Source organism: Toxotes jaculatrix, chromosome 8, assembly GCF_017976425.1.
Source record: "Toxotes jaculatrix isolate fToxJac2 chromosome 8, fToxJac2.pri, whole genome shotgun sequence".
Taxonomy (NCBI): domain Eukaryota; kingdom Metazoa; phylum Chordata; class Actinopteri; family Toxotidae; genus Toxotes; species Toxotes jaculatrix.
Genome location: NC_054401.1, coordinates 13,202,526 through 13,221,260, shown reverse-complemented (window position 1 = coordinate 13,221,260; position 18,735 = coordinate 13,202,526). Strand labels below are relative to the sequence as shown.

Below are 18,735 nucleotides of genomic sequence, written 5' to 3'. Positions count from 1 at the left end.
GTGGTTTTCGTGTGCAGGTCTGTTCAGTTTCCTCTTAAAGCACCTATAAGTATGTGTGTAAGTTAATCCCCTCACTATGTGAATCACCATTGGCACATGCAGTCATGTTCCATTGCTCTCAGCCATGTACCTGAACAACGGTTGAGAGGATAAACATCAGACTGTTTGTTTTGTTTGGAGTTTTCTGACATTTTCAAACAGCTTGAAACGGCGATAAAAACCCTGCAACAATAAGGCTTTTGACTTTTCTTCCTTCTCCGTCTTGATTGCCTTTTAACAGCTGCCTGGTTTTGGACCAACTACAGTCAAAAGAAAAAGGCTTCCAGACAGAGCAATTATGGTTTTATTTACAATGCCCGTTCCTACAACTTTCCTTTTCTCTATCTGCCTTTTTTTTCCTCTCCACTTTGTGATCATCGATTAGATTAGAGAAAAGCAGAGCTTCCTTGTGCAATTCATCTCACATAAAAACTTGACTGGCAAATAATAATTGCGGGCACCAAACAATTAAGTGTAAAAGATACTGTGGCATTAAAGGGATCATTCACACAAACATCAATTAAGTCTCCTCAGTGAAATGAGGGCTTCATACACCAGGGGAAATCCATTCTGGGTTTTTGTAAAACCTTGTACTTAAGAAAAATTGATAAGAGTATAAAGAAGATATAAATCTTTTTGTTTGATCTTAACGATAGACTGCTGCCAGTAAAATCCAACCCACCAAAATTTCGTGTGAAATGTGCTCAATAAAACACCCAACAGAGGGCATTTTAAAAGATGACAGCGATATAATTGAGTGGGTATAAAGCGCGTGAATAAAGATGAACTCCATGTTTGCTTTCCTTTTACGTTCAGGAACAGCCTACAGAATCCACCTTTGAAGTGGTGGAGTGAAAAAGCTGTTGCCCAACAACAAACAAAGGGCACATTGTCTGAACCCGGCAGCTGACATGCAAAGCAGCAGAGCATTCACAGAATGCAAAACATGTTCATACGAACAATGGAGCCACTGATCTGTTCATGTAAACTGTGCGTACGACTGATACATTTCAAAACCAAATCTTCTTTCAACAGTTTTGTTTTTAGGTCACATTAGTGGCAACTACACCCAAACACACGCTGTCAGCATTGATCACTTTTACTGCTCATGCAGGGGCTTGTCTCATAAAGGAAGACTATGGTGTTGGCTGCAAAAGTTCCCTCTTCACTTCCAGATTTGCACACTCACATTTTATATTTGTGGAGGTTTCCGGTTTTACTCAGCAAAATTTAGATTACATTGTTGTCCTGTTACAACAGACAAGCTCAATATAAACTGCAATCTGCTTTTATGGCTGTGAGCATTTTCACTTACTGCCCTTATTGTGATTATCGTGTATCTCATAAAATACGCTATATAAATTCAGTCTTTCTATGTGTAAAACTGCAGCATCTGTGCACCACCAAGTGGTGGCCCAAAGGATTTGCTGAAATCTCCAAAATGCATCTGCTTCAACTGTAGCATGTCTACAACACACGTAAATATAAACAATATTGTTTATTACAATACAATATACAAAATAAAGTCGTAATGAGCACATGAATCTGGAGTTTAAAGAGGATTTGTTATTAGCATAAATATAGAACTGACAACGAACAATTAACATTTTCTTTGAACTAAGAGAGATGGCCCTTTTTAAAACACATGAACACAATCCCGGTGTACAAAAACAATATACATGTTAAAGGGACAGTTTGCATTTTTTTGACATAAGATGGTGTCCTGCATGGACATTAGCTCAGACTATAGATGCCCGTAGAGCCAGCAGAAAGCAGCAGAAAGAAAAAAGAAGAGCTAAATGGGGCAAGTTAACAAAAAAATACAAATAAATCCACAATATAGCACTTAATGTTAACCGTCAACAACAAATCGCATTATATTTTCTGTATTTTCCACTGTCCACAGAGGCCTCAGACCCATTTTGGAAGTGCTGTTGATTTCTCTCTGACAAGCTGTCCCTTCAGTGGGATATCACCAACTAAACTATCCACAAACTGAGCCAATATCTGTGTTAATGCCAATAAATATACAGACTATCCTTTTAACATGGGAACCAAAAAACAAACAAACAAACCAGCCAGCACTGTTAAGGTTAAAGCTGCACATTACATAAAAAACATCAAACACTTTGAAAAGGAGAAAAGAGTAAACACTGAACAGCACGTAGAAAATTCAAGCTTCGGGTACTCCGTATGAAACCAGACTGCCTTTACTGAAGGTAGTAGCACCAACAAAATTACCTGAATAAAGATGTAATGTTATAGAAAGCATTTGTTAAAACAATGTTACTTGCCAATATATTTAATGTAGTACGGCCAGATGAACTGATTAAGCTTTATAAAAAGATGAAAGGGTTGTAGTTTTCCAAACTACAAAAAAAAAAAAAAAAAAACAGGGTATGGGACTGAGAGCCCACGAACAATCACGTGTCAGCCTTTGGGCACTGTAATAAGTTCAGACACCGTTGACCAGGTTAGCTTTTTCCTCCTTCTGTTTATCCACCGCTCGGTCCATAGCCTCCAGAAACCTCTCAAGAGTCACTGTGGGAGACTGCAGGCAAACAAACTACATTAAAACACAATATCTTTTTTTTTTTTTTGTACCTACACTCTGTGGAACACAATCAAATACTTACCTTTACAAAGAGTGCATGGGCTAGAAATGGTAACTTCCTGAGTGCTCTTCCACTCAAACCTTTGCTTTTTCTGGAAAGGAAAAGAAAAACAAAACAGTAGCCTCTGGCTGTTTCAGTTCTTCACTGACGCTCGATGTAACGAGCACGGCACAGACAGTGTGATTTGGGTGCATTATTGCATTATGGGAGGCTGTACTCACAGAGCAATGTTCCTCAGGTTCAGACTGTGTTCAGACACCTCACTTTTCGCAAACCCCATCGTCTCGAGCTCAAACATGGTAAACAGCTGCTGCCTGGGGTAGATGATCTGGCACTGCACATAATCACACGTCGTGAGGCACAGACACAGCCTATTCAATTAAAAGTTTTACTTCTGTGCTGTTGTTGCTCATAACTGTTTTTTTAAAAACACACTGAAAATAAAAGTATACATCGCTATTTTCTTGTGATACATACTGCATAATTTATATTTTCCCCTGTACACATACTGCAAAATATATATATATATATCAATCTTAACTGGGAACAAAAAGTCATATTTCATGCAAACAAGCAGGAAAAAACCCCATCAGCCAAGGTGGTTAACTTTTGTTGTATTTCAATCATAGCTTAAGAATGTTCAGGAAACAAAGGCCACACCACTTCCTTCTTTCACCAAGTGTTTAGCAGAATTATCACACTTACTTCAGGGGTGTTTTTTCCCCAAAGTTCAAACATGAGAAAACATTACTTGTTGGGAAGACAAATGTGTTTTGCATTATAATTGATGAATAACTTGTAAATAATGAAAAATGCTGCTGGACAGTTTGGTCACCTTCATCAGCTCCTCGAGGCAGGAGAGGTAGATGTTGTAGATGCCTTTCTCAGACGGGAGTCCGATGTACTGCTTGATGTCAGCTCTGTCCACAAACGCCAAGTCAATCTTTTCTGTCACATTGGAGGTCGTCAGGATCACAACATTTGAATGTCTGAAACATAAGCCCAAGAGTCAAGACAAAGTAAAACTGTGTAAACATGACAAAATAAAAGCCTGGTGGCAGGACTTTACAATGAAAACAATAATCAAGAGTGATTACAAGAATGTAAAATGAAGGGTTCTACTCTTGTATGTACTGGAAAAGAGATCTGAATGTTATGCACATGCTTTGCTTTCTGACCGTTTGATCTGATCCAGCTGAGTGAGAACAGAGTTGACCACTCGAATGGCGTCGGACGGCTCTGTTCCCGCCTGGCATGCCTTCCTAGCTGCTGTCAGACTCTCCACCTATTCAGACAAAGTCTTATGTTATTCTAGTGAATATGGAAGCAAATCAATAGACTTGCACTGGATAAATTAATTTCTGAGGCTCACACTAGACCATTTTCAGTTTCAAGGTAGTTTCCAACAAGTGGATTTTTACCTCATCAATCAGAACGAATACAAGAGCATCTTTGTCATCAATCAGTTGTTGGATCTTTTGAAACATCTTTGTGACCAGCTTGCCGCTCTGTAACCGAGAGGCATGATTAGAAGATCCTCAAATTAAACAATTAAACAATTTAACCATAAAAAACAGCCCAGGTGTACCTCGGAGAACCACTTTGAGAACAAGCTGTGGCTGTTTATCTCGACAAATTGGCCATAAGAATACCTGCAGGGAGAGGAGTGTATGGTGAAATTAAAAGAGCAGGTGTATTTACTGCTGAAGTGGTTTCACTAAAATGAGGACTGCCTCACCGACTTGACAGTCTGACTGACAGCTTCTGGGCAAGAGCTTTGCACAGTGAGGTTTTTCCTGTGCCCGGGGGTCCTGAATGAAGCCAAAGACAAAAGTGATAAACAAGTTATTTTACGCACATCATCTCTGACACGACGTCAGTCAATAAAAAAATTACTGTTTGTAGTTATTCACCGTGAAGCAGCACAACACGGTTCCACGATACCAGGTTGCTGTCGACGTTTTTGTCTGAGAAGTAAATTGTTGTTGTGACATAATCCAGGAGCTGGAAGAAAATGTGAAGTTTAGCAGTATGTGTGTAATTCTCATCTCTCAGCTGCTGTTATATATATATATATATATATATATATATATATATATATATATATATTTTTTTTTTTTTTTTTTTTTTTTTACCTGGGTTTTGACTCCACTCTCATATACCAGGCTCTCCCAAAGCCCATGGAATTCAGCTTTCAAAAAACAGAGGAACAGAGATTTTTGGAGAAATATTCAGATAATATCAAATTTCAATAAGCCAAAGAAAAGCAGGTCATTCAAGGGGTCAGCACAAGACAGAGATGAAAATACAAAAGAGATAAAGAAAATATGACTAGTTTATCATTATTACTGTATTATTATTATTGTATTAACACTTCATTTTTCCGTTATGGAATACTTAATCCTTGTAAGTTTAAAGGGTGGTTCTAAAACAATTTTAATTTTATAACAGAATAAGAAGGCTTGGTCACAGAACAAAACTTACAGACACTCATTCAAACAGCTTCTGCTACATAATACATGTTTCCAGTGTCAGTACATAATTCTTAATAAGTCCCAAACACACACATTGAAAATATGACCACTGAGTATCACATTAAGTCATACAGAACAATATTCTGCATGTCTAAATGATACCTCACTGGTTTACACCGTAGAATGATCTCTTTCTGTATTAAGTCTTACCTCACTCTCTGACTTCACTCGGAAAGACATCAAATTATGAAAGCAAGATTCTTTTCAACATGCCGTTCTATTCTCTTCCACAATGTTCACTGTTACCTGCTGGCAACAACCAGTGATTTGCTGCTGAAAGCTCCTCATCATCTTCTAAACTGAGCGTGCTGGGTCCATCCTCATTCAGAGTGAAGATGTGAACAGAGAGAGAGCAGCTTTTCAAATCAAGGGGCTGAATGGGAAAAAAAATTTGATTAAAAAAAAAATAAACATGTGCAAAGCATTACTTCTTCTTGAAAAAAAATGAGGTACAAATGATTAAAAACACTAACAAAGGAGACAAAAATAACAGACCTGTGTTACCATTTCCTCTATATCAGCTATAGCCACAGACTCCACGTGTTTCCTGAGAAAATCTTCATCAAACTCTGTCCATCTGTAGTTTCCAAAAACCATGCTGTGGCGTTTCAGTAGAGCCAGAACATGCATCCTCACATCAGACAGTTTAGCTGTGCTGAAACATGGACGAGAACAGAAACATACAATGCACAAGAAAGTATGGATGCAATCATGTAATTTCTCAAGCACGACTGCACTAAAATATTTTATATTAGTCATCTGTAGCCAACTGTAGTAACTAGATGTTTTCCCACATCTAATGACTGACACCAATACCAACACGGATTTGTGTATTTCTAAGAGTCTTGCAAGAATTGCATGTACAGAGCCAAATTAGATTTTCAGACATGGCTGTTCTTATGTTCTGATGTATGTAAGTAAGTGGGAAAAAACTCTCTTACTACATATACAGAATATCAGTGGATCTCATTCTACCTGACTGTTCCTCTCTTTAGGCATGTAGTCAGCTAAACTGCATGTGTGCCTGTATGTGTCTTTTTTGCATTTGTGGTAGGATCTGTGGTTTGATCTGGACTCATGGCTGAATTACCCCTCTAGGGGCACAAAAAAATTCTTGTTGGGGCTCCTGTTGACCCCCACCCTATATGGCAGTTTCATTATTCCCTAGACACCCAGAAAACAAACAGTACTCCAAAGCTGACATGGTTAGTTGATCAAACAGTCAGTAGTATGAAAGAATATTAATTGGTAACAATTTAGTCATTTTTAAAAATATTTAAAATATTCACTGGTACCAGCTTCTCAAACATGAATATTAGCTAGTTTCATCAATTCTATGACAGAAAACTGTACATGTTAGCATTTTTTAAAAACTATTTGAATATGTATAAATAATGATGGGCCTTTTCACTATGCTCTGACGAATTATTGACTGAACAATTAATCAGTTATTAAAGAAAATAATGAACAGACCTATTGATAATGAAAATAACTATCAGTTGCAGCTTTACAGTTCACCTGTAATGTTTTGTGTGCGTAAATTACTTGACACACTGAACTGAAAACAAAGGGGCAAAATATAAAATGAAATAACTGAGATCTTTAATATAGGCGGATGGAGGACAAGTCATGTTCCTCGTTGAGGGAGCCCTGGGTAGTTGCTCTCTTGCCTCTGAGTCTTGCCTGGGCTCTCCATACATGTATTCAGAGACAGGTTTTTAACTAGCAAGCTAACCCACCTGTGAGATTTAACATGGACCTCCACGTCGATGTTTTGTTTCTGGTTTCCCACCTCCATTCCTGTAAAACTGTGGACACCGGAGCAACATTCAGAGCTTTAACAGCAGCACATCTGTCAACTCAACGAATAAATTCTCCCAAAAAAAGGCTCTTTTTCATTTCGTTAGCTGAGTAAGTTGGCAACGTTGTAGCTTGCTAACACAGCTGGCTAACGTTAGCCCTGCCTACTTAAAGTTTCCTGCATCAACAAAACTGAAACCATACCTTACAACTTTCACGTTGTCAAGCTGATTAGTTGCATCAACCAAAGTTGTGGTACTCATTAAAACAACCGGTGGTCCCTCCGTGCTGTCAGAGAGCCGACGGAGCCGACAGTCTGTTGAATTCAGCGCGCTGATTCGTGACACCGGATATACATCATTTGTTCCGGGGAATTACATCCGCTTGCCGCTAGCTTTCTTGTTTGCTAAGATTTGTTACTGCCAGAGCGACCGTAGCTACCGCTGTCAACATTATTGCAGTAAACATACGATTTCGGATATAAATACGGAGACATGGGGAAAAAGCACAAGAAACATAAACCGGAGTGGAGAACAGTTGACGGTACCAGAGTGCACCTTTAATTATTATTATTTTTTAATCGAACCTCTTTTGTCCCAGCTAGCTTTATGTTAGCCATCTTAGCCTAACCATCAATCAGTAATACCTTTGTTATAAGATATTTGGTATTTTTGGTTTGTTTGTTTTCTTGCCATGTTTGTAAGTTACAGTTTGCAAGGCATTCTCGTTAGTTAGGTTATATCTGATTTTCACGTTTGTATCATCTTTTTGAAAATCAGACAGTAGAGCACAATCCAATTACACAACTTAAAGTAGAAAATTTAATACAGACAGAGAAGCTACAGCACAATAAGTCAGCTCCTTTATTACAATATACAACCTATTTGGCATCTGAAGTAACAAAACCTATAATACTCCTACCGTACTAATGCCAAGATCATCTTACATGCTCACTTACTGCTTATACCATAAAAGCTATTTCAGCTATTATATTCATGATTGCAGACTATGAGGACAAGGCTCTTGAGAAGCCCCTAAAGCTTGTACTCAAAGTCGGAGGAAGTGAAGTGACAGAGCTCTCCGGTTCGGGCCATGACTCCAGCTACTATGATGACAGATCAGACCACGAGCGAGAACGCCACAAAGAGAAGAAGAAGAAGAAGAAGAAAAAGTCAGAAAAGGATAAAGACAAGTACGTGGATGATGAGGAGAGACGACGACGAAAGGTTTGTTCACAACATCATGATTGTCTACCTGATAAATGCAGTGTTTGGTGCTATTATCTAAAAATGATCTTTCACCACACAGGAGGAAAAGAGGAAGAAGAGAGAGCGAGAGCAGAATGAATCAGAGGCAGCTGCAGCTGCGACTTCTGGCAGTGCAGGTGTGCCAGTTGAACCTTTCACATTGTCAAAAAGTATAAATATCGGATTAGAGGTGAGTAAACTTAGCCTGAAAATATCACCATTAAATTCTTACTGGTTACTTTGACAAGTCACTCACATCATATGTGTTTCTCATCAGCCTGAAGAGAAGAAAAAAAAGAAAGAGAGGTTTGAAATAGAGTCTGAAGTGGAGGAGTTTCACCCCAGTGTGAAGGTGGAAGTAGAGCAGCAAGGAGACAGACCGGTCAGAGCATGCAGGACGCAACAAGGTCAGATGTGAAAACATTACACTGAAAAACATTACATTTTATATCATCACTTATTCATTAGCAAATGTCTTCATAAATAGCTGCATATTTGTGCTTGTCTACTTCAGAGAATGAGTCTACTCCTCGTCAGCAATTGCTGGAGCACTTCTTACGTCAGCTGCAGAGGTGAGGAATGTTCATAGTACATGTAGTTCATAGTTCTTATTTTAGTTTACAAAGCACAATTGTATTCCTCAAAAAGAAAAAAAATGCTTTCTTTTTGTGGCATTGTGTGAAACATGTCCCATGGTCCAAATGGTAGGCTGACGTAAAATTAGCTGAGCAAATATACATTGTCCTAAGGGCAGAAATATCTTTAATTTTCATAACATTTGCTCAGCCCCAAGAATAGCAAAATTTGCATTTGTTGTCTATAGGCTTTCAGTCCATAGTCTATTTCAGGGTGATTCCTGCTGTGGTCGGAAACTTGCAGATGTATGAAACCACTGACTGAAAAAAAGAGAAAATCTGAATAAGGCCATATTATTATTTGGTCTTATGCTTCGTATCCCAGTGTGAGCAAGATCTATTCATAGGCTGTTTATTTACTGAATAACACTTACAGTCCATCGCTTCTTTTTTCAGGAAAGATCCCCATGGATTCTTCTCATTTCCAGTAACAGATGCGATTGCTCCTGGTTACTCAGTGATCATCAAACATCCTATGGACTTCAGCACTATGAAAGACAAGATTAGAAACAATGAGTACAACACAGTAACGGAATTCAAGGTGAGGATAGCTGTCAACACATTCTCATCTTCAGGTCGAGTAGCTCTTTTGGGAGTATCCTTAAGATTGAGATAGCAGTGTACGTAAACAACATCAGCCTTCATGCCTGTTTTTTGTCTTTAGGCGGACTTTAAACTGATGTGTGATAATGCAATGGTGTACAACCGACCAGAAACTGTCTACTATAAGGCTGCCAAGAAACTGCTCCATACAGGATTCAAGATGATGAGCAAGGTAATTCGATGATATGGACTAAAGACAGAAACACATTTTTCATACTATAATATATATAATATTATAACCCTTATTTTCCCTTTACATCTTCCCTGTAATCATCAGCAACAACTTCCTACTGTCCTTTACATTCCATTTCCTTGCTTATCCATACATTACCAGTTAAGCAGATTACGTGTTGCTCCTCTTTTCTTTCCTGCTCTGTGTACAGGAACGTCTTTTGGCTCTGAAGCGCAGCATGTCTTTCATGCAAGACATGGATTTCACCCAGCAGGCAGCCATTTTGGGAGATGAAGACCTTGTGGCTGATGTAACTCCTCCAGAGATAATCCCCATCCCAGTGGAATCAGCAAAGAAGTCCAGAAAACAACCAGTCAAAGACATGAAGGAAGTCATCAGGTATACCTTGTTTTTAACATCTCACTTATAAATGTTTTTTTTTGTGTGTGTGTGTGTGTGTGTGTGTGTGTGCGTGTGTGTGTGTGTAGACTGAAGGACTGAAACGTAGTCAGAAAGCCCAGTGGGAAAGTACTGAACACCTGATTCTTTGTGATACAAAACACCGTCAATAAAATAATCCGGTAACACTGTCACTTCTCTTATCACAGCTACCTGTATGAACCAGAGGGAAATGCTTGCAGCTTGACTGACAGTACAGCAGAGGAACATGTTCTGGCCCTGGTCGAACACTCTGCAGATGAAGCTCGGGATCGCATCAGCCGATACATGCCAAACTCCAAGGTTTATCACCTTACTTATTGTGTATAACTTTCCATTTGTTCACAATGTTTCCACCATCTATGAGTATACTTCATGATATAAATGACAAGGAATAATTTTCCAGATTTTGACCAAGACATGTTGTTTCTCTTGTCTGTGTTCCAGATGGGCTACTTGCGTAAAGAGTCAGATGGTTCCCTTGTATATAATGTTGTAAATCAGGCTGATCCTGATGCTGAAGGTTTGCTATCACTACACTGCCTTTCAAACATCTTTCAGAACCCAACGTTCTCACAAGATTTGCACTGTACTAGTATAATGTGTAAGAAGCTTTTTTTTTTCTTTTTGCAGAAGAGGAGACACATAAGGTGGACCTGAGTTCTCTCTCAAATAAGCTTCTGCCTGGATTAACAACCTTGGGTTTCAAAGACGACAGGAGACACAAAGGTATGTTGCAAAGTTCACTGCTTTTGATCTCATTCATATTAGTCATTTTAACTGTCTCATCCAATTAACAACAATAAATGTTGCCACAAAGTCTGTGTCCTGCTGATTCCCCTTTTGTCTTGGTCTGAGTAGTGACCTTCCTGAGCAGTGCCTACAACACCCAGAGCCTTCAGAAGAACACCGTCTTTCCAGACCTGCTGCCTGATGAGGTGGACATGCTTTATTCAGCCTATGGGGAAGACACAGGGGTACAGTGTGCTTTGAGGTAGGGGATTTTCTTTTATCTTATATAAAACTGAGACTTTAAATTCTTTAGTAATAAAATTGGCCTCAATTTCAGCTTGTCATCTTTTCTTTTTTTTTATCATCCAAAGTATACAGGATTTTGTCAAGGGCTGTGGAAGTGTCACCAAGCACTGGGTTGATGGTCTTCTGGACAAGATGACCGCAGGCGATCACACGAAAGCTGTCAATCAGATCCGACAGGTATATGATTTGTACTTAAGCAGTTTATGCACATTATCTGGATCAGATTTTCACACGTTTCCTGTGATGTAGGTCTGGTGTCTGTAAATTATACATTTACATTTCAGAAAAGAAACATGATGCTCAAACCTGATGAAACCAAATCCAACATTTGTGACATACAGGTATACAGTAGCTCATAAAAGATGATTCCGCACTAAAATAGTTTTGTAAAATAATGTTGTGCTTGTCTGCTCGACTGTCTGACTCTCGCTGTGTGTTTTCCTTCAGATGGCAGATAGCACTGGTTTGGGGGAGAGTGGCTCAGTCCTGGACTTTATGTCAATGAAGAACTATCCTGATATGTCTCTGGATATTTCCATGCTTAACTCTTTAGGTGATTATCTTCTATCAACACTCTTGGCTGCATTTATATCTACACCAATAACCCAGTCATAACGTAGTTAAGCCAGCAATGCAGTGATGCTAATAGTCGCAGTAAGCTGAAGAGCAGTTAAATGTCTTGGTGCTGCAGCAATAAAATACATAATAGCCATGTAAACACTTGCCTCCAGCAGAGTTTTTACTACATCTTCTTCTGGGAAAATATGTTTGTAATGCTTTACTATCCTAAAGCTAGTATAAACAGAACAGCTCAAAACACAATTGTATCACAATTATGTGTCATGATGCCACTCTAGTACACCATTGTGGCCGTCTAGTGGCTGTGGCAAATCTTTGTTATGTGCCATTAGTGTTGTTAGTGTTCACATTTCCCCTGTCTTTTTCTTTTGATGTGTACCTGCAAGCCAGGAAAGAAATAATTGGTTTGCTTTTTTCCCTTTAGTTCTTCATTCAATTCATTTCCCACAGTGATCTCACCTTTACCTCTTTCTTTATTAGGTAAAACTGTGAAAAAAGAGCCTGGCAATGAGGAGGGCCAGCAGCATTTTGACGATGCAGATAAACTCCTGCAGGAGTTCCAGGAGGCTCAGGTTGACAGAGTTGGCTCCAGACCCTCGTCCAACTTGTCCTCCCTGTCTAATGCCTCCGAAAGGGACCAACATCACCTAGGTATAGGAGCAAAACTAAATACTGCTAATAATGCTAATACTTTTAAGTTACAGTACGTTTTCTGTTTCATTAAACATCATATGATTGTCATCAGTATTCTAACAAGCCATGTTGCACCTCCACTTTTCTGCAACATTTTCATTGCTTTCCACATAAGAAGCATGTTTTCTTTAATCCACAGGGAGCCCATCGCACCTGGGTGTTGGGGACCAGTCGGAAATGGTTCACGATCCCTACGAGTTCCTGCAATCTCCGGAGCCAGAGAACACAGCCAGCAGCTGACCACACACACTGCCGTTTTGTTACCCTGGTGTTAACAGCACCGAGTTCCCTGTTGGACTAAACACTGTGGAGACAGCAGGAGTCTCTGACCTGTTTAAAAGACTGCATATGATTGTACAGACTGTTTGTAGTGTAATTGTATGGTTTTGTACGAGTGCAACACAAATAAATACTTGCACCTGTGTTTATAAATGTGTGTGGTTCACTAAGCAAATGAAAAACCATTAGCAGCTGCATTATATATTGCTGTGGGGGCAGCTGTAAATGCAGGAACTGTCTGCCAGTAATACTCATCCAAATTTAGTGCATTTGTAGGGAAAGGATGTTGCAAGACCGTCCAGCTGCACTGAGAACGAAGGCTCCTCTGAGTTCTGATTATTGTAGGATAACACAGTGTGTGAAGACAAAACAGGGAAGTGAAAATAAAGCCGTATGCATGCGGCTGAATTATACATATACATACAACTATACCTTAAGCACAAAATAGGGGCATTTGAAAGCAGAAGTGAAATGAGCCTGTTTTTGCAGTTCTCGCTGAATCACCTGCTTTTGAGGAGCTTATATTCTCCAGGGCTTAAAAGGGTGAGGAAGCATTGCAGGCCATGAGTTTGACAGGAAAGCTGCGTGCGTGTTGACTGGAGTCCGTGGAGGGCCACGGCAGGAAAAAAAAGCTGAGTATGTGGAGGAGAGCTGTACTACACATGCGCGGCAGGACAGTTTCCATAGCGCTGCTCCGACCTGCTGAGTTGATTCTTGAACTTCTGACTCGCGTCCCTCGGTGACAGAAACCCAAGGACACTGAACCGATTTCGTCCTTGTTTACAGGCTGCTCTTTTTCCTCTTTTAAAAAATTGTTTCGCGTTGTCTTGCAGGTTTTTGTTTCCTCACTATGTAAATTTTTGACTTTTTAAAGGCACCTGTTTGGCTGACAAAGCAATCATGGGATGTCAGGCGGTGGAAATCTCCGTCTTTATATGAATAGTAGCGTTTTTTTTTGTTTTTTGTTTTTTTTAATTGTATGGTCGCTCTCTTTCACCGGGAATAGTAAGTAATTCATCGTCATTTAAACTATATACAATGTCCTATAGGTTGTTGTAGGCAGGAGTTTATTGTTTATTTCAAACCGTCGGCTGATTGGGAATTAAACACACAATGCGGGGTGGGCTGCTCAAGCAGAAAACCTTTGACTAAGCTCGTAGATTTTAGTTGTTAAGCAAAACAGAGACAACATCGGTCAGTAACAGCCAGAGGGGTTTTATTGCCGTTGTTTTTTACTTGACAGCTAACGTTAAATTTCACTCATAGGCCTCATGCAGTGATGAGCAAAAAAAAAAAAAAAACATTATTAACCTGCCTACTTGGTGAAAAGCTCTGAAATGAGCTTTACCATTAGCTCAAGTGGTTGGGTCAGACATAAGGCCAAGAGCAAAACATGTGATTACAAGGCCTTTTTTTTTCTACGAGGAAGAGGATGTTGTACTTTGTGTAATTCCTTTACCCTGGATGAGCTGTTTTCTCTGAGCTATTTGGCAATATTCTCTTTGTTGTTTTTATGCAGAGGCGCCTTTATCGTTTCTGAAGATGAATAAAACACCTTACCTACCTTTATCGTTTTATATACACTCACTTGCCAAATTAATAGGTACACCCACCTAAAAAAAATAATGCCGTAAAGTGCAAAAGCCTGCTATCTTCATGGTGCATGGTGAAACAGTTTAGAAAGGTGTTCGTTCAACATTTAAGATCTTTTTTGTGGGTGTGTAGTTTGAGCTGCTGTTGAACTAAATTCCTGAAAGATGTGTCTGATATTTTGCCCTCTCTATTTATACCAATGAAGGTAGAGTAAAGCTGTCTCTTTAGTTGCCCATGAAATTGTACAACTAGCTAAAACGAATGCAGTTTTAATGTAATTCTTTTGGCGGGTGAACAGTCGCTGTCATTGTGCTCAACTCATTTTCCTAACTCATTTCCCCAACAAATGTGGCCACACACTCTGCTGGAGTTTGACTCGTGTGTGTGTGTGTGTGTGTGTGTGTAATAATGTGTGGATGGATGATGCCCAGATGACGGACTCTACTACGGACTGTGTCTATTCTGTTCTTGTATTGTGCAGATGAACTGCTTCAGTCAAAGGCTGAGACGCACATCTCCCATGCGGGGCAGCAGCAGAAATGAGCTGGTCCCCTCCAAACCTCCCAGGATGAATGGATGGTCGTGGCCCCCGCAAGCCTTCCAAGTGGTCGGCTGGTTGGTGTACAGCTACCTCGCCATAGTCAGCTTTGGCATCTATATCCCTCTTCTGCCTCTGCCGTGGAACCATGTGCTCTATTCTGTATCCTTAAGGCACAGCTGAAACCTTGCTGTCACTGTAGCTGACCGTTAAGTGAGCAGCCGTGGGTCTCCCAGATTTGAATATTTGAATATGGAGCAAACGTTAGTTTGTTTGGGCTGCTGGTTATAAGACAAAGATTTTGTTGTGTGGGCTGTCTGTATGGGCTCCTGTCACACCAGACGTGACTCTGTCTCTGCTGTTTCTGTGGTCTCCATTAAGCCCAAAAGACATAATCACTGGTGTTTTTGTCACATGTTGAATGCTGCATGATGTCAACACACTAGTTTATTTAACTGAAGCTTCGCTCAGCCGTAAATACAGTTGATTTCTTCAGACCCGACTTCTTTTCTCAAACAAAAGATCCTCTTGTGTGCAACAGTTTGCAGTTTCTTGTCCATTTTTACTTGTGCTCCTTACCATTTTGCACTTTGTTGTAATATTTATCACATATTGCTGTATTTTTCTTATATTAGTGATATTTTCCTTGACTCTTGTTGCGTACAGCTGACCGGCGTAGCATTTATTGTACACTTTTTCACCCATATTGCTGCTGTTACTATAGACCCAGCAGATGCGAGTGTCAGGGCCAAACAGAGCTACTCCAGTCCAATGCCACTTTTTGACAGGACAAAGCAGTCGCACGTCATCCAGGACCTACACTGTTATCTGTGTGACGTCAAGGTGTATGTATTCAAAGCTGTAGTCTTTAATGCGATTTTTTTTTTAAGGTAATAGAAATACAATTTGTAGTGGACATTTTGTATGCATACTGTGTTTTAATGGTGTTAATCCTCATTCATTTTCACATAGTGGCCCCAAAGTAAAACACTGTGGTGTTTGCAACAAATGTGTGGAAGACTTTGATCACCATTGCAAATGGCTGAACACCTGTGTGGGTGGCAGAAACTATTGGTAAGACTGTTTTATCTGACTTCATGGTCTACGTGCCCTATGAAATGTGGCGTGTTGCTGTATTTGAATTAACATCAGGTTTTGTGTGCTGCTTTCAGGTTCTTCTTTGTGGCACTATCCTCCGCTACACTAGGTGTCTTCCTGCTTGTTGTTGTCATCTTGTTCATCTTTATTCAGCATTACCTGGACCCAAACAGTCTACGGACCGCTCCACAGTTTGATAGTGAGTCACCACAATCTTGAACTTTATTTATCTTATGGAATAAAAACAAATTTGAGAATATGTTTGTTATTTGTATCATTAAAAGCTGTATATGTGTGTTTCTACAGGTATGCTGGGCAATGGGACCTGGCTGGTGTTTTTACCATTAGCACCCCTAAAGACTAGTTCAGCTGGTCTCCTTATATTAGCCTTTGTAACAGTCATGCTGAGTATCACCTGCCTGCTGCTGCTGTGTCATCTGCTGGGTTTTCACTTTTACCTGTGTGAGTCACAGCCTTCAAAACAGGCTTTTTATAGGCTTCTTTCTCCCCATTCATTAGCTCTCATAATTTTCTTCTGGTGTTTGTTCTTCCCTTGTCTATCCAGTTTATAAAGGCATAAGCACATATGATTATGTAAAGATGCAGCGCCAAAAAGAAGCTAGAAACCGAGATGTTGAAGCAGGAAAACCTAATGATGCAAAAACCCATAACAAGGCCCCACAGGTGAGACCTGTGTTTTGCCTCTCACTGTCAATCACCTGTTCATTCCACCATATCTGTAAAAACATTTTTTTTTCTTTTCCAGAACCAAGAGAGCTCAATTGACTGTGAGCCAGCGTTATCACACAGTTCAAGGTAAAACTAATTTTTTACACTTCTGGTTAAACTACTATTAAAGCTAATTTTGTAGAGAAGGATGATCAAGGCCACTCTGGTTTTCCTGCAGTACCTGCAAATCTGATGATAAATCCCCACTCAGCAGCCGACTGTCAGAGTCCATATGCACAGAGGTAAGCATGTCTACATACAAGATATCTCTTTTGAATGATTTTACATGCACCAAATGGCCGATATTGCTTTAAAAATTTGTTTTTGGTTTAGTTGGATAACTTCAAGAAATCAACAGAAAAGGAGAACAGTCTTCATTATGGCACCGAAAATCCCACAGATAACATAGCAAGTGAGTATTTGGTTGCATGTATCGCTGCCTAACACCTTTTCTTTTTTTTTGGTCCATCTCATTTACCAATAGAGAGGGACAGTAATATTAAATAATGAATAAATACAATGCCACAGCTACAGCATAGGAAATCACTGAGTGAGAGCCAACACCGCTCCCACGGTGTCAACGGTAATTACATGATGCGTTTTACAGTATTTATAATGAGACTGCTGGACTGCATCAGTGCACAGGAGCTTCTGTTTTTCAACTGTGAAAGTTTGCGTACCAATCTGTTACACACAGATAATGGCACTTCTGTTAGTGAAGTTTATTCATATAGATTACAGAAGAACATTAGCTCGTGCAGTTTGTAAATAATACTTATCTCTTCTTGTTCCCTGTCTATAAAAGGGGAAATGTCTATGAGTGACATCAAAAGCTGGAAACCTGATGTTGATGAAGAGGCTCAGAGCCCCAGTGTGAAGTCTGCTGACAGTGTTCCTGGGGTGCAGGACCCTCTGGGCAGCTCAGTCATGACTCCAGATGATACCTAGCTCTAACTGGTGTCTGCATGGTGGGGCATCAGAGTGTGCTGCTTTCTGGAACTATGTGTTAGGAAATAATATTTCATGAAACTGAGCCACGCGATCATGGACCCATTGTTGACACGGACAGAGGATGTCATGGACTTCGCACAATACTGTGATACACATTATCAGAGAGATTTCACGTAGTGGACATTGTGGATGCAGACTGAATAACTGTGGACCATTATTGTGTTTTGTTCCGTTTTTATCTACACTGTGTGGGGTTTTTTTTTTTTTTATGACAGCTGAATTATTTAAAGCATTGTTTTATCACCCAGACTTGTGCTGAGAGCCAAAGTCCAACCCCACTTCCAGGTTAGATAGCTTCTGTTCAGCTACCCTGAGTCACATAGATGCAGTGTATGTATTTTGGTAGCTTCCTAAAAAGCTGAAACACGATACTGAAGTTTACTGTTCATGTTCTAAGCCAGACAGGTATCAAGTACTAGTCTTATCATTTTTCATGAAAGCCAAGAGGGAAAATACATTGTCTGGCTGAAGGCAGATGTTGATAATAGCTTGAAAGGGGGGCAGAGCTTCAGCTCTCTGTTGTTGTTTTATTAACTGTTGATTTCATAGATCCAGCAGTGTTTGGCACCTGTTTTTAGCAAAATTTGATAGTAAACAATATAAATACACAATCTTTGCTCCATTAGTATTTTTTTCCCATCTTTTGTCACCTGAAAGTCCCACCATCTCCAACTTCTTCACATTTCTAGGGTTTATGTCTATATTCTAAGCCAAATATGTGTCCAGTGGTGGATTTGGCACAAAATATGATCTCTCATTCATCATCTACAGCTTTGACAGTTTGCCTATAGCTGAGGCTCATGTTGAGCTAAAGATTGAAATTCAGATAAGTTCCTGTGTTGATGCATTTCTTTCTTTCCTTGCCAGCCTGATATGAAATGAAACAGCTACTAATCTTATGAGTGTGTCTACCGAGCAACAGCAAAAAATTAGGTACAAGAAGGTACAGGAATGGATGAGGAAACTGGAGGTAGAGCTCCTTCTGCCACTGAAACTGAATTGGAGAATGACATTCTTGGAACACATAAGACACATAAACAAAGCCCACAATAGAGTGATACATGACCATTTTAGACAGTGAGCTCACAAGTGTT

The 18,735-nt window shown here is 39.7% G+C and overlaps 3 protein-coding genes across 7 annotated transcripts; 2 read left to right on the top strand and 1 right to left on the bottom strand.

Moving 5' to 3' along the window:
- Positions 1-1,522: 1,522 nt before the first annotated feature.
- On the bottom strand, positions 1,523-7,325 carry trip13 (thyroid hormone receptor interactor 13). Of its 2 annotated transcripts, none has more exons than XM_041044694.1 (14): positions 7,193-7,325; positions 6,928-6,996; positions 5,684-5,843; positions 5,435-5,561; positions 4,790-4,845; positions 4,568-4,658; positions 4,393-4,465; positions 4,243-4,306; positions 4,076-4,162; positions 3,833-3,939; positions 3,490-3,643; positions 2,876-2,988; positions 2,676-2,745; positions 1,523-2,590 (listed from the first exon to the last, which is right to left on the bottom strand). In XM_041044694.1, exons 1-14 carry the CDS (start codon positions 7,249-7,251, stop codon positions 2,495-2,497), a joined length of 1,326 nt encoding a protein of 441 aa, XP_040900628.1. In that variant the 5' UTR covers positions 7,252-7,325; the 3' UTR covers positions 1,523-2,494. The 2 variants fall into 2 exon arrangements, with proteins under 2 accessions (XP_040900628.1, XP_040900629.1); XM_041044695.1 differs by having other exon boundaries at positions 5,693-5,843.
- Positions 7,326-7,382: 57 nt separating this feature from the next.
- brd9 (bromodomain containing 9) lies at positions 7,383-12,815 on the top strand. Its single transcript, XM_041045420.1, has 17 exons — positions 7,383-7,531; positions 7,994-8,214; positions 8,297-8,425; positions 8,513-8,642; positions 8,750-8,807; positions 9,267-9,411; positions 9,535-9,645; positions 9,857-10,044; positions 10,254-10,386; positions 10,531-10,606; positions 10,717-10,812; positions 10,945-11,077; positions 11,187-11,298; positions 11,406-11,462; positions 11,569-11,674; positions 12,181-12,351; positions 12,533-12,815. Exons 1-17 carry the CDS (start codon positions 7,483-7,485, stop codon positions 12,631-12,633), a joined length of 2,016 nt encoding a protein of 671 aa, XP_040901354.1. The 5' UTR covers positions 7,383-7,482; the 3' UTR covers positions 12,634-12,815.
- Positions 12,816-13,217: 402 nt separating this feature from the next.
- On the top strand, positions 13,218-18,264 carry zdhhc11 (zinc finger DHHC-type containing 11). 4 transcript variants are annotated; one of them, XM_041043419.1, is made up of 11 exons: positions 13,218-13,308; positions 14,747-14,880; positions 15,528-15,648; positions 15,776-15,877; positions 15,976-16,100; positions 16,208-16,363; positions 16,467-16,585; positions 16,668-16,717; positions 16,809-16,872; positions 16,964-17,042; positions 17,436-18,264. In XM_041043419.1, the coding sequence occupies exons 2-11, from the start codon at positions 14,838-14,840 to the stop codon at positions 17,576-17,578; spliced, it is 1,002 nt and encodes a 333-aa protein (XP_040899353.1). In that variant the 5' UTR covers positions 13,218-13,308; positions 14,747-14,837; the 3' UTR covers positions 17,579-18,264. The 4 variants fall into 4 exon arrangements, with proteins under 4 accessions (XP_040899353.1, XP_040899351.1, XP_040899352.1 ...); XM_041043417.1 differs by having other exon boundaries at positions 14,747-14,965; positions 15,470-15,648; XM_041043418.1 differs by having other exon boundaries at positions 13,224-13,677.
- The last annotated feature ends 471 nt before the right edge of the window (positions 18,265-18,735 follow it).

What these genes read in the sequence shown, in the direction of transcription:
- trip13 (XM_041044694.1), bottom strand. Translation starts at nt 7,251, where the DNA reads ATGAGTACCACAACTTTGGTTGATGCAACTAATCAGCTTGACAACGTG. An exon ending in TCACTGGTTGTTGCCAGCAG is followed by an intron (nt 4,846 to 5,434) that starts GTAACAGTGAAC and finishes GTTTTTTGAAAG; the next exon opens with CTGAATTCCATGGGCTTTGG. An exon ending in TCTCAAAGTGGTTCTCCGAG is followed by an intron (nt 4,163 to 4,242) that starts GTACACCTGGGC and finishes TCTCGGTTACAG; the next exon opens with AGCGGCAAGCTGGTCACAAA.
- brd9 (XM_041045420.1), top strand. Translation starts at nt 7,483, where the DNA reads ATGGGGAAAAAGCACAAGAAACATAAACCGGAGTGGAGAACAGTTGAC. An exon ending in AGGAGAGACGACGACGAAAG is followed by an intron (nt 8,215 to 8,296) that starts GTTTGTTCACAA and finishes TTCACCACACAG; the next exon opens with GAGGAAAAGAGGAAGAAGAG. An exon ending in CCAACATTTGTGACATACAG is followed by an intron (nt 11,463 to 11,568) that starts GTATACAGTAGC and finishes GTTTTCCTTCAG; the next exon opens with ATGGCAGATAGCACTGGTTT.
- zdhhc11 (XM_041043417.1), top strand. Translation starts at nt 14,747, where the DNA reads ATGAACTGCTTCAGTCAAAGGCTGAGACGCACATCTCCCATGCGGGGC. An exon ending in GGAACCATGTGCTCTATTCT is followed by an intron (nt 14,966 to 15,469) that starts GTATCCTTAAGG and finishes TGTTGCGTACAG; the next exon opens with CTGACCGGCGTAGCATTTAT. An exon ending in CCCATAACAAGGCCCCACAG is followed by an intron (nt 16,586 to 16,667) that starts GTGAGACCTGTG and finishes TTTCTTTTCCAG; the next exon opens with AACCAAGAGAGCTCAATTGA.